This window comes from Canis lupus, chromosome 27 (assembly GCF_003254725.2).
Source record: "Canis lupus dingo isolate Sandy chromosome 27, ASM325472v2, whole genome shotgun sequence".
NCBI lineage: Eukaryota > Metazoa > Chordata > Mammalia > Carnivora > Canidae > Canis > Canis lupus.
The window spans coordinates 5,015,455-5,026,676 of record NC_064269.1 but is presented as its reverse complement, the minus strand read 5'-3'; the positions used below and the strand labels follow the sequence as shown (position 1 = coordinate 5,026,676).

Below are 11,222 nucleotides of genomic sequence, written 5' to 3'. Positions count from 1 at the left end.
CTGTCCCCCTGGCCCAGGTCACGCTAAATGGCCACCCCTGCCCCGAAAGAGGAGACAGAGTCAGGCCTGGTGCTTCAAGCCTTTGTTGAGAGAAGGTCGGTCTGAGATTTATGTACACGAGAGAAGGGAGGTGGTACATGTACAAAAAAGGAGTGGGTCCCTGTATTTCCCCGCAGGGGCTGAGAAGAAACTGGCAGGAGACTGAGAACAGCCAGCCCAGACCACTGTGCCTCCTTGTCCCCTGCCCGAGAAACCCCCAGCTGTGGAAAGAGGAGGATGCTGATGGCACACCCCTTCTCTAGCTGTCCGGGGAAAACCTCTACCCCTCTGCCCACCCCTCAGGAACAGAGTCAGCCTAGAGTGGAAAGGGCCACGCGCGGGAAGCGTGGAATCTCTCCCCTGCCCGTATCACCAGGGCATGGCCAGGTGGGGACCAGGCTTCCGTGGGCCTTGCTCCTGGCAAAAGATGATCCGAGACGGGTCAGGTCCCGGGCTCCCTAAGTCTGGACACTTCCAGACCACTGCTGACCATGGGCCTGTGAAAAGGAAGGGGGGGAAGGAAGAAGGGATACTTGCTTCCTCCTCTTGTCCCTCTGGCCTAATGACAGAGGGGCCTGCGGGCGCCTGTATGGGCTAAAGCTAGAAATGATTTTCCCAGCTCTGAGCTGACCCCTTGGTGACCTTTCAGTCAGGAAATGAATGGAAGGCCCTGGGGCCGAACGAATTGCAGTGCTGGAGGCACCAGGGAAGTGCCAGGCCCCAGAGACCCAGTGCCCCCAGGGACGTCAGGCACATGCAGCTTTGAGAGCAGCATAGCCCTGCGCTGCGCCTTCGGGGCTCCAGGTCCACAGGTTGGACCTGCAGGACTCGGGAGAGTTGAAGTGCTTCTGCCTTCGGGAGGGCCTTAGTGGGGGCCTGGAGCCCGAGGGGGGCCGGTGGGCGGTGCGGCACTCCTGGCTTGGCGAACGACAATGGGCTGGTGGTGGAGACCTGTGGGGAGGACGGAGGCCTGTGAACACGCAAGGAGGCTGGGCCAGGCCCACCTTGTGTGGGAACAGCCCCCTGGGGAGCAGCCCCTCAGGGCCAGAGAAGAGCCAGCCACGAGGCCGAGGAAGGGGAATCTTTAAGAGGCTAGAAAGGATGGTGAGGGAGACTGCTGGGGCTCTGCATCTTCAGAGGACCAGGTGGGGGGTGACTGGAGGCCCCGGGCAGTGGCAGAAACAAAGCAAAGTTGGCAACAGCCAGAAAGCCAGGGAGAGACCCCAGGTAGACTGAATATCAGGAAACCGGTCAAGGGACATCTGAGGCTACTGCCAGAGCTCCTACTGGTGGGTGTAGGGGTGGTGGTGAGGGGACAAATTGCCCACAGATACCCGGGCCCGGGGATGGAGCCTCAGCAAAGAGGGGGTGGCCTGGTCCTGCCTGCTCTGGAAGCCCCCAACCCTGGGGTCTTAGTAGAAGCCGGGACAGCATTAGTGGGCGGGCTACCACTTCCCTGAGGGCACATGCAGGGGACAAGCCATGCTGCTCAAGGCATGGGGCATGCGGGCAGAGAAGGCTGTGCCCCCATCACCGTGAGGCTGCCACAGGGTGGTTCCAAGTCATGCAGGGGAGGAGGTCCTGTGGGCCCAGCAGCAGTCCCGGGAGGCGGGCATGCAGAGGGGGCAGCTGTGGTGCCCAGTACCTGTCAAGAGCCCCAGCCTTGGGGGGTTAACAGTTTGACTCATCATGGTGGGCTGCATCGCAGAAGAAGCGTGAGCCCCGCTTGGCAGTACGGGCCGTGAAAGGGACACTCTTCAGCACTGTGGCCCAGGAAAGAGACACAGCGGTCAGGCCTCATGGGGATGGGGTGGGAGGAGGGCCCGAAGGAGTCTGGGAGCTGGGCCTAGGGGCCAGACCCAAGGGAGGGACGAGCGCCCCACCTGTAATGATGTCCTCAATGGTACCATCCTTCCCCTCGTAAACAGGCCGATGCTCCTTGGCCTGGCGCCGCCTCAACTCTGCAATTAGCTCCTGCTGCTGCCACTTGTTCCGCTGGGATGGGGTCTGGGGCCGAGCATTGAAGGGGAAGGGGGTCATCACCAGTCTACCGTGGGGCTGGTTTCTGCCCCAAGATGCAGTCTGAGGATGCCCGTGATCGCACACAGCAGCCCGCTCCCATCGCTGCCTGGGACCCCCCCTCCCAAAGCCCCTCTCCCCATCCCTCTGGACCAGCCTCGGACCCTCTGGGTGGTCTCTGGGCTCCAGTTTTCCATCTCTCGCGTTCTCTCTCCACCCCCTCCCAATCCTTCGGCTGCTCTCCTCCAGGCCCCAGCCCTTGGTCCCACCCACCTTGGCATCCAGTTTCTTGGCTTCCTGAGCCAGCTGCTTCTCCCGCATTACCTCCTCCTGCTTCTTTCTAGCTTCGTTCTCTTGTTCTGCTTCCTAAGAACCGTGGGGGGGCGGGGGGTGAGGCTCACACAGGCTGTGAGGGGAGGGGCTGACACTGAGGGTGGAGAATGGGTGGCAGTGGGACCAGCAACCCCAGGTGGCCACCCTCTGGAGGGGCACTTCCTGCCCTGAACAATGACAGGAAGGGCCTGGGCCCCCACCCTGCCCACCCGCTCACAGCTGAGAGGCCTGTGGCCAGCTTCCATTGCTCCCTCCCAGGACTCCGAGGAGGAGACAGAGAAGGGCCAGCCTTGGAGCCCAGCCCTCCCTCCCCTACCAGATTTCTCTGAGCCAAACTTCTTTTTCAGAGCCTGGCTTCCGCTCACCTTGTACGAACGAATGAATCGGACAAATACTGGGAAGAATACAGAAGGGGGTGTGGTCTTGGGACTCTCGCCAAAGTAGCGCACGACGGCGTTATAGGCCTCCTGGGGAAGCGGCGGGCAGAGGGGTCAGTCTGGCAGAGGAGGAGAAGCCTGGCCCCCCAGCAGGGACAGGAGGCCCACAGAAAACAGCGTGTAGGGCCAAAGCCCCTGTGGGCCTTCCAAAGCTCCTTCGAGTCTGTCCGCAGAGGCAGCTGCCTGCCACCCCCAGTGCCCCGTCTCCCCCACATGCAGCCAGCCAACCATGTGGTAAAAGTTCTTTGGTCCAGGGGCGCCTGGGTGGCGCACTTGGTGAGGCATCTGACTCTTGGTTTTGGCTCAAGTCGTGAGATCGAGCCCTGAGTCGGGCTCCACTTAAGACTCCCTCTCCCCCTCTCCCTCCGTCCCTCCCCCATGCACGTGCTCGCTTTCTCAAATAAATAAATCTTAAAAAAATTTAAAAAATTCTTTGGTCTAAGAGCCAGAACAAAGCCCATGTAGAGGGGCCCGGTGCCTTGGCCCTGGCTGTCCCCACCCGCCTCCACCCTGTGCCCACCTCAGCTGTCTTGGCATCACGCTGGAGCTTGTCCAGTTTGCCTTCGTTGGTGCTGAGGAAGTTCCGGAGGACAGTGTTGTCGTGTATGCTGCATTCCCGCCGAATCAGCTCCATGCCCCGGCCCAGCTCCTTCACATCTAGCAGCACGTTCTCCAGGGACACTGTGGTCACCAGAGCCTGGGCTGAGGCCTGCTCGGGGGCGACGTGTCCCCCTCCCAGCCCAGGGCTACGTAGACCTCTGGCCCTCCCCGGAGCAAGGGCTCACTCAGGTTCTCAGGCCCCTGCTTCCGGGGCCACCCGGTGGACACAGAAGGACACACCTGGCTAACGAGGCTCCCGCGGAGGTAAGGAAAAGGAGCGGGGCTCTGAGCTCCAACCCCAGAGAGCACAGGAGCACAGGCAGGCAAGCCAGGGAGACGCGGCTCTCCAGAGCGGAGCTGCCTCAGGCCTGCGCCAGTTTTCATGACTGGGGCAGAAATGTCCGCTGCCTTCCGTCCGTGGGCCCTCAGGTCTCTTCCTAAACCCTTCGCATGCATCACAGAGAGTCTCCAGGGCCAGCCGGAGGGAGCTGGGAGTGCAGAGCCACTGCTGCCTTCTGCCCGCACCCAGGGTACCCGGGTGGGAAGGGCAGGCCCAGGCGGGTGCCTCTAGGAAGGCTCCCTCTGGGGTGGCCTCTACCCACGGCCCCAGCGGAAAGCTGTGAAGTGGCCAGAAAGGAGAGAAGCCAGAAAAGAAGGGACCCAAGTGTTCTCTCTCCTAAGCTTCCTGGGATCGTCCTGGGCCAGACCCGAGGGCAGGCTGGCGGGGCCGGCTCCCCTCACCTGCCGCGGCCTTTTCCACAAAGTGGAGCTCGTGCCAGAAGTTGGCCAGGTCCGGGTATTTCTCCTTCACCGTCAAGGCGATGAAGTGCAGCAGCGTCATCTTCCTGTCAGTGGACTTGGTGTCCAGCAGCTGGGAAGGGGGGCAGGGGGCGGTGAGAGAGGGCCGAACACCGCGGCTGCTCAGGCTTCCGGGCCCCGGGCTGCCCCCACCGTCTCACCAGATCCAGGCTCTGGAGCTTGAAGCCGTACACAGCTCCTCGCTTGCTGCTGTTCATATAGTTCCCCAGTGCAAGTATGATCTGTCCGGAAGACGCACGGGAGGAGGTCAGGCCGGGCCCACGGGCCCCTTCCCCCACCCAGGCCCAGGACCCCGGGCGCCCGCACCCACAACCTCTCCCCACCTCCAACATCTGCTTCAGCTTCTGTGAGGACTTGACAGAGGCAGAGGCTGCGATGATGGCGTTGAGTTGCTGGAAGGCAAGACGAAGAGCTGCGTAAGCCGAGGCCGGGATGGGGCGAGGCCAGCCTGACGGGGCAGGGGAGAGGCCGGGGGCGGGGGTAGCCGTGGACGACCCGGATTCGGGTGGAGGCCGTACCGGCGTGAGCATCTGCAGGTTGTCCTGGAAGTTGCCCAGGAAGGCCATGCCAGCCATCCTCTGGGTCAGCCGCTCCACCTTGCTGAAGAGCAGCATGAAGCGGTCCTCGGCCGCCAGCTCGTCCAGGGGCTGCCGTTCCCGCTCGTACTGCCGCAGCAGCTTCACCTCGGCCTCCGTGGGCAGGAAGCGCATCAGGCACTCCACGAAGTCCACCGGCAGCGTCTGTAGGTCAAACCTGTGTTGGAGGAAGGAGCCACCTCAGGTCTTGCCTCTGCCCATTATCCGTCATCCCTCTCTTCTCCAGCTCCTGGAAGGACTGGGGCTGGGGTCTGGGAGCAGCACTCAGCCAGAGGCAGACGGCCCATCAGAGCATGAGTGACAATCCTAGGGGGACACTCCATGGCCTGTTTTAAAACCCTTCAGTGTCTTCCCTCTACCCCCAGGGAGAAATCTTAACACCTGGGCATGACTTACGAGGCTCAGCAGACAAGACTGCTGTCCACCCGTGTACCCTCTCTCTCCTGCTCCCCTCCTACACCGAAGTCATAATGGGTTTTTCAGGACCTGGGGCATCAGGCTTCTCCCTCCAGGCACTGAAATGGACTCCACATACTTCCTCAGGTCACGTTGCAGGTGAGACCTCACCTCCTCTGGGAAGCCTTCCCTGATAACCAAGCTTGCTACCTGGCCTGCCCTGTACCCCCTAAAGCTGCCTGTACCGCCACCACCGTGGTGGTTATCACCCAGCTACTGGACTGTTCTCCCGAGACTGGCAGCAACCTGAGTGAAGGTTTGGGCTGCGTCCCCAGCACCTCACCCAGTGCCTGGCACACAGCACAGATGCACTGAGTTCTGGCCCAACCAGTGGATCACTGATGGGGTGTGAGACCGCTCTGTCGATGCCCCAGAACCCAGGGAAGGCCAGGATCCCAGCTGGAGAATCGGGTTGCCAACTGACTGGGACCAGGGCGCGGTCAATGGGAGCCTCACGTGTGGATGGCCCTGCAGATCTCCTCGGCCGAGCGGCCAGCCTTGCGGAGGGTGATGGCTAGGTTCTTGGCACGATTGGCTTCCAACAGGGTCACCTTGCTGGCGGCCTTTTGTGCTGTCTTGCTCTTAGAGCAGATGAGGTCAAGGGCAGGGCCCTGGGCTTTCGTCTTGAACAGTTCTTCAAATTTGTCCAGGTCTAGGTCCTGGCAGGGGTTGACAAGAAGGGACAACGTGGTGGCTTACGCTACTGGAAGACCCTGGCAGGACGCCCAGCATCTGTTCAGCTCTGGCTCGTGGACGCCTGGGTCTGAGGGCGTCTCCAAGGCTGGGAGATCTAGTGAAAAGCACGATCTGGTCCTCCCAGCCCTCAGCCCCGCCCCCAAGGGCTCCAGGCCCGCTACCTCCAGGATCTTCTCGTCGTCAAGTTCACTGAAGACAGTGCCGCTGATCTGGTTGGGTTTCAGTGCTGTCCAGTTGAACACAGGCAGCCGGAACTTGGTCTTGATAGGTTTCTTAATGCGAATGGCTATTTGGAAGGAAGATCAGTGAGGCACTGAGGCTAATGATGTTCCGCCTCCATCCTACCAGCCCAGCTCAGAGCCCTGGGGACACTCACCTGACAGGCCTACTGTCAACACCACAGAGGGAGCAGCGCCAGGGAGAGGTGGGGCTGGGGGACACTTGTCTAGGGGAAAAGAAATGGCATGGTGACCCAGGGCCCGGAGACTCTCCAGAGATCCCTCCCCCAATGCCACCCCACTTGTCCTCAAGGCCTCCTGAGGAGAGAGGATGTGTGAACTCCCCCCCACCCCCGCACCCCGGGGTCCCAACTCTGGCAGGGCTGGTCTCGCTGGCCTCCGGCCCACTGTCTCCAGCTCTGGGCTAAGCCCTCTCCGTGGCCGTCCTCAGAGGCAGCAGGAGCAGCACCTTTATGATCCTTAAAGCAGACCCACGTCTGCCCTCAACGCCCCTTCCCCAGTAACTTGGGCCTCCCTCAGGTCCTCGCCATCCCTCAAGCCTTCCCCACCTGCCTTCACATCCTTCCACCCACAACCCTGGCTTCCCCCTAGGGAGGCACTGCGAACTGGGGGTTTGGTCTGGGCCCGAGAGGAGGGGCCCCTCGGGGCTCCCACGGTCCTCCTTACCTGGTAACGGGGGTGGAGGAGGGGGCAGGGGAGGAGCCGGCGGTGGAGGCAGAGGCAGGGCCTCCTCGGGCGGCGGGGCTGGAGCCAGGAGGTCCAGGTCGGAGGGCAGCATGCCCTCACTCAGCTCTGCAGGGCCTATCCGGGCCAGTGCCTCACTGCCCACGGACTCCAGGCCGCGGGCTCCAGGTTCCAAGTGGCATCGGCGCTGGAAGGCCTCCTCCTTCTCTTTAATGAGCCGCCGCAGGGTGTGGACCTGGTGGCTCGTGTTCTCATAAGTCTCCTATGGGGAGACAGGGCCATTAAGGAAAGGGTAAGTGGAAGGTGCAGCAGTCGTTGCCTCCAAGGGGACACTTCCTAGCCAAGGTTTCTCAGCGGGGGTCTCTGGGAGGGTGCCCAGAGGCAGAGAGCAGCAGAAACCCATGTAGGGGCCAGGGGAAGCTGCTGCACATGAGGGGAGGTGAGCTGAAGGTGCCGGCCCAGCTGACACCCTCCAGTGGGCTTCCTCCGGGACCAGCCTTAGCCTCACTGGTTCCCCGAGGCCCAGGCCAGAGGCTGCCTCTGGGCACGTCTCCTGGGCCCACCTCCAGCCTGCACACTGCCCTCAGCCCCCTGTGCCCTGTTACTGCTCCACGGCCTTTGGCTTGGTGTGATCACTCAGGTGGCAGCCCCGGGGATAAGGCCCCGCCCTAGCCGTCCCTGTATCCTCCACACTCCCCAGAACAGCACTTCAGACTCTCGGCAGGGGCTCGACAGATGTATAGCAAGCTCAGGAGAGCCAGGACAATTGTGTTCCTCTGGAAGAAAAGGTAGGTTGTGGCATGATTTTAGAACTAACATCAGGGACGCCTGGGTGGCTCAGCGGTTAAGTGCCTGCCTTCGGCCCAGGGCAGGATTCCAGGGTCCCGGGATCGAGTCCCACATTGGGCTCCACACATGGAGCCCGCTTCTCCCTCTGCCTGTGTCTCTGCCTCTCTCTGTGTGTCTCATGAATAAATAAATAAATAAATCTTAAAAAAAAAAAAAAAAAAAAAGAACTAACATCAAGCGAGGCGAGGGACAGAAAAGACACTGATATGAGCAGCCCCTGGTCTCCCGATAGGATACCTGGTGGACAGCACCTGGGCTACTCAGTGTGCCCATTACGGAGAGGAAGGAGAAGCAACAGGACGGGCCCAGAGGAGGAGGCCTGGATGCCAGAAGCGCCTGAGGGTGCCCCATCTGCCCCTACCGTCCTCTGTGTGTGTCCAGCCCACTCTGGATTCAGTTTTCCTCTCCAACTAAAAAATGGGGTGAAATCATCAGCCCACCCTCATCTGAGTGCTGACTCAAGTGTGAACCAGGATCTGGATTTTCAAAGACTTGACGTGACTCAAGAAAGAAAAGGCAAATAACTACAATTTTCACATGCATTGCTTATAATAGGATGGAGCTGACTGTATCAAAGAGCAAAGAGTTAAAAAAAATAAATCGATAAGAGAAACATCAAAAGAAAGAAAGAAAGAAAGAAAGAGACAGAAAGCAAAGCCAGCTCCCCAGGCCCTGGTGCCCAACACCAGTCAGGGCCTCCCTTCCTCAGATTACTTGGTACCTTGACGCTCTCCAGTTCCTTCTCCCGCTGCAGCAGCTGCTTCTCTAGCTCTGCCACACGCATCATGTTCTCATTCTCTAGGTCCAGAAGCTTCTCCGTGAGCTACAGGATGGGAAGAGCAGGTCTGGTGCTGGCCCTAAAGCCCGGACACTTTGCACAGCCTGAACCTCAGTCAGGACCTGGGCTCGACCCCTGCACCCAGGGCTCGACCCCTGCACCCAGGGCTCCACAGGCAGAGGGGCCTGGTGGCTTCCCTACGTCACTCCCGTGGGCCCAGGGCCTGAGACCACATGAACCAGACCACATTGACTCTCTCAAGCCTGAGGCCATCTCAGCCCTGAAGGTCAGTGTGTGTTCCAGGACACATCCAGGGCCTCGGCCAGAGCGTGCTGGGTTCGGAGGTTTCCCTGCGCTTCAGTCTAGAGCTGAGATGGCCCCGTCCTCTCCCCACCTTCGACAGTAGTTCTGGCAGCAAAAAAGGACTACCTACGTGGGACACATGTTCCTCCAACTCCTCCACCTTCTCCAGGGCCACATTCTTGGTCTCAGCATCCTCCAACAAGCCTCCCACATCAAACACGTTGTCCAAGTATGCCTGGATCTGCACCTGCAGCTTCTCGCTCTCCGTGTGCCTTGACTTCTGGGAAGAGCAGAGATGGTAGTAGTCAGGGGAGCCTCCTGAGAGAGATCTAGTCCTCATCACCCTCCATGACCACTTCCTAGAGGGTAAGACCCCGCGGGTTCCTTCTGCAGCTCTGCAGAGCCTCATCCGATGGAGCTGCCTGATTGGAGAGCCTCCGCTCCCCTCCCCCCTCACCCCACAGGAGGGCCTGAGACAGGCAGGGTTCCCAGAGCACCCACGACAAGGCTCTTGTAGAAGAAAAACCCTTGGTGCTATGACTAAGCTGGTCCTCTGCCTCCCAAGCTCCTTGCCTGGGAAGACTGGAGCCCAGCTCACCTGCAAGAACTCCTCCAGCCCCAGCTTGGTAAACTCGTACTGCAGGTGGACCCGGAAGTTCATGTCCTCCACCGAGTGCACCACAATGTTGATAAACTGCATGCAGGCCACCTGGGGAAGCAGCCGCCCAGAGGGTCAGAGGCGGGAAGGGCAAGGAGAGCCCGCAGAGCCGGGGTGTTAGATCCAGTATTGTCAGGTGGATCATCAAAAGGAGCAAATAAAAAAAAAATTTTTGAGTCCTTCTGGGAATGACAAGAGTATTTTAACTTAAAAAAAAAGCAAACTTAAAAAAAAAAGCAAACTTAATATTCAGTGTACAAAGACAAGTAAATTACGTGAGAAATAGATGGAAATGAAGATACAGCTGAATTCCTTTGCACATCAGCAGGTGTTTCTGGAGACAGTGCCACTTAACTGAAGACCATAGGCTGAAGGGAAGAGAAGCGAGAGGGAAAGCTTGGGTAGCACGAAGCAGCTTGAAAGAATCCGAGTCAGGGGCAGTGAGGCCAGGAAAAGATGGAAAGGAGGTAGACCTAAGCCACAAAAATGTCATCGTCCTGAAGATTCTAAGAGCTCTCTGGGGTAGGTAAGTAGACAAGGAGCATTTATTGGGTGGAGAGAATCATTCTAGGTTCTGAGCGGAATATCAAGGGACGCTGTAGGGCCCGCTGTCAAGGAACATGGGGACCCTGCTGTGCACGTGCCTGACCCAGACCCAGTTCCTCACCATGAAGTCGATGTTGCTGTCCTCGTTCCGGAAATACTCCATCAGCTTCTCAAAACGGTGTAGCTCCTTGCATACCTGAGCAAGAAAACTGTCTCAGTGAGCAGAGCTATCCTAAGCCCTTGAGCCCAGCTCCCAGGAACATCAGGGCAAAAGGGACTGTTCAGACTAAGCCTAGCCACAGCTCTTTATGTGCAAGGAGCCACTTGGCACGTAGGAAAAAGCCTGTGGGTTTAACAAGCTCTCCAAGCAGAAGAAAGCCTGGGACTGGCATTGCCTTGGGGCCCTGGTCCCCCGTCAACTTGCTGAGGGAACCCAATAAAGCTGGTAGCCATGAGTCTGGGCTTCATGGGTCTCTGGGGGATAGGCCAAGAAGAAACAGAGTTGCTCAGTTATTGAAGGAAGGGGGGTGGAAGGAGGAAGGTTGGGGGCCATGGCTGAGGTCCTAGTGAGGACACAGGAGAGAGGCCAGGGTGCAGGAAAGCCCCCGTGCTGAGAGGGGTCCAGAGACTCCTCTGAGCCTCTGGCTTCAAGGAGGAAGAGCCATTTCCTGGCTTGAACAATGGATGCTAGGGAAGAGGTCCACAGAGGAGGAAGGGGGTGGGACCAGCAGCTGCGACTGGATGTCGAGGAATCCTATGTTCAGGCAGATGATGGTTTCAGAGCCAGGCCCAGAGGCTGGGGAAATTCCAAGCAGGAGCTTCCTCTCCCCTCACCAATAGCAGCCAATGGCCCAGGAGGATCCTTGCTTGCCTTCTCCTCCCAGGGCAAACACATCTGCCTTGGGTTCTACCAGTGGGTTCACTGCCTCAGAGCCACCTGGAAAGCACAGGTACTCAAGCCTCCCAGGAAGAAGTTCGGCAAGCTCCAGGTATTCTGATGCACGGCCAGGTTAGGGCCGTTGGGCCAAGGCTCTCAACTGAGGGCCTCTTTAGCTGGCCATTCAGGTGGTTTTGGTGTTTTGTTTTTTTTTAAAAAAAAGAAAGGCAGGGAGGGCAGGAGACTTAGTTAAGCACAAGATGTTAAATTCATCACTGGGATGTGTGAGGATC

The 11,222-nt window shown here is 59.2% G+C and overlaps 1 protein-coding gene across 7 annotated transcripts in view; it reads right to left on the bottom strand.

Moving 5' to 3' along the window:
- Positions 1 to 67: 67 nt before the first annotated feature.
- The window catches only part of FMNL3 (formin like 3), a 53,941-nt gene continuing 42,786 nt past the window's right edge, over positions 68 to 11,222 (bottom strand). For 3 of the 7 annotated variants that reach the window (XM_025477542.3, XM_025477545.3, XM_049102831.1), the window contains 18 exons: positions 10,174 to 10,248; positions 9,447 to 9,557; positions 8,979 to 9,128; positions 8,489 to 8,590; positions 6,901 to 7,180; positions 6,372 to 6,440; positions 6,157 to 6,281; positions 5,756 to 5,958; positions 4,766 to 5,000; positions 4,571 to 4,639; positions 4,388 to 4,468; positions 4,170 to 4,299; positions 3,349 to 3,509; positions 2,757 to 2,858; positions 2,332 to 2,424; positions 1,923 to 2,046; positions 1,685 to 1,802; positions 68 to 990 (listed from right to left, as the gene is read on the bottom strand). In XM_025477542.3, the coding sequence (XP_025333327.1) occupies positions 1,711 to 1,802; positions 1,923 to 2,046; positions 2,332 to 2,424; positions 2,757 to 2,858; positions 3,349 to 3,509; positions 4,170 to 4,299; positions 4,388 to 4,468; positions 4,571 to 4,639; positions 4,766 to 5,000; positions 5,756 to 5,958; positions 6,157 to 6,281; positions 6,372 to 6,440; positions 6,901 to 7,180; positions 8,489 to 8,590; positions 8,979 to 9,128; positions 9,447 to 9,557; positions 10,174 to 10,248 (2,202 nt within the window). In that variant the 3' untranslated portion in view covers positions 68 to 990; positions 1,685 to 1,710. The remainder of the gene's footprint in view (positions 991 to 1,684; positions 1,803 to 1,922; positions 2,047 to 2,331; positions 2,425 to 2,756; positions 2,859 to 3,348; positions 3,510 to 4,169; positions 4,300 to 4,387; positions 4,469 to 4,570; positions 4,640 to 4,765; positions 5,001 to 5,755; positions 5,959 to 6,156; positions 6,282 to 6,371; positions 6,441 to 6,900; positions 7,181 to 8,488; positions 8,591 to 8,978; positions 9,129 to 9,446; positions 9,558 to 10,173; positions 10,249 to 11,222) is intronic. The other 4 variants (XM_025477544.3, XM_025477546.2, XM_025477543.3 and 1 more) reach the window with 3 other exon arrangements.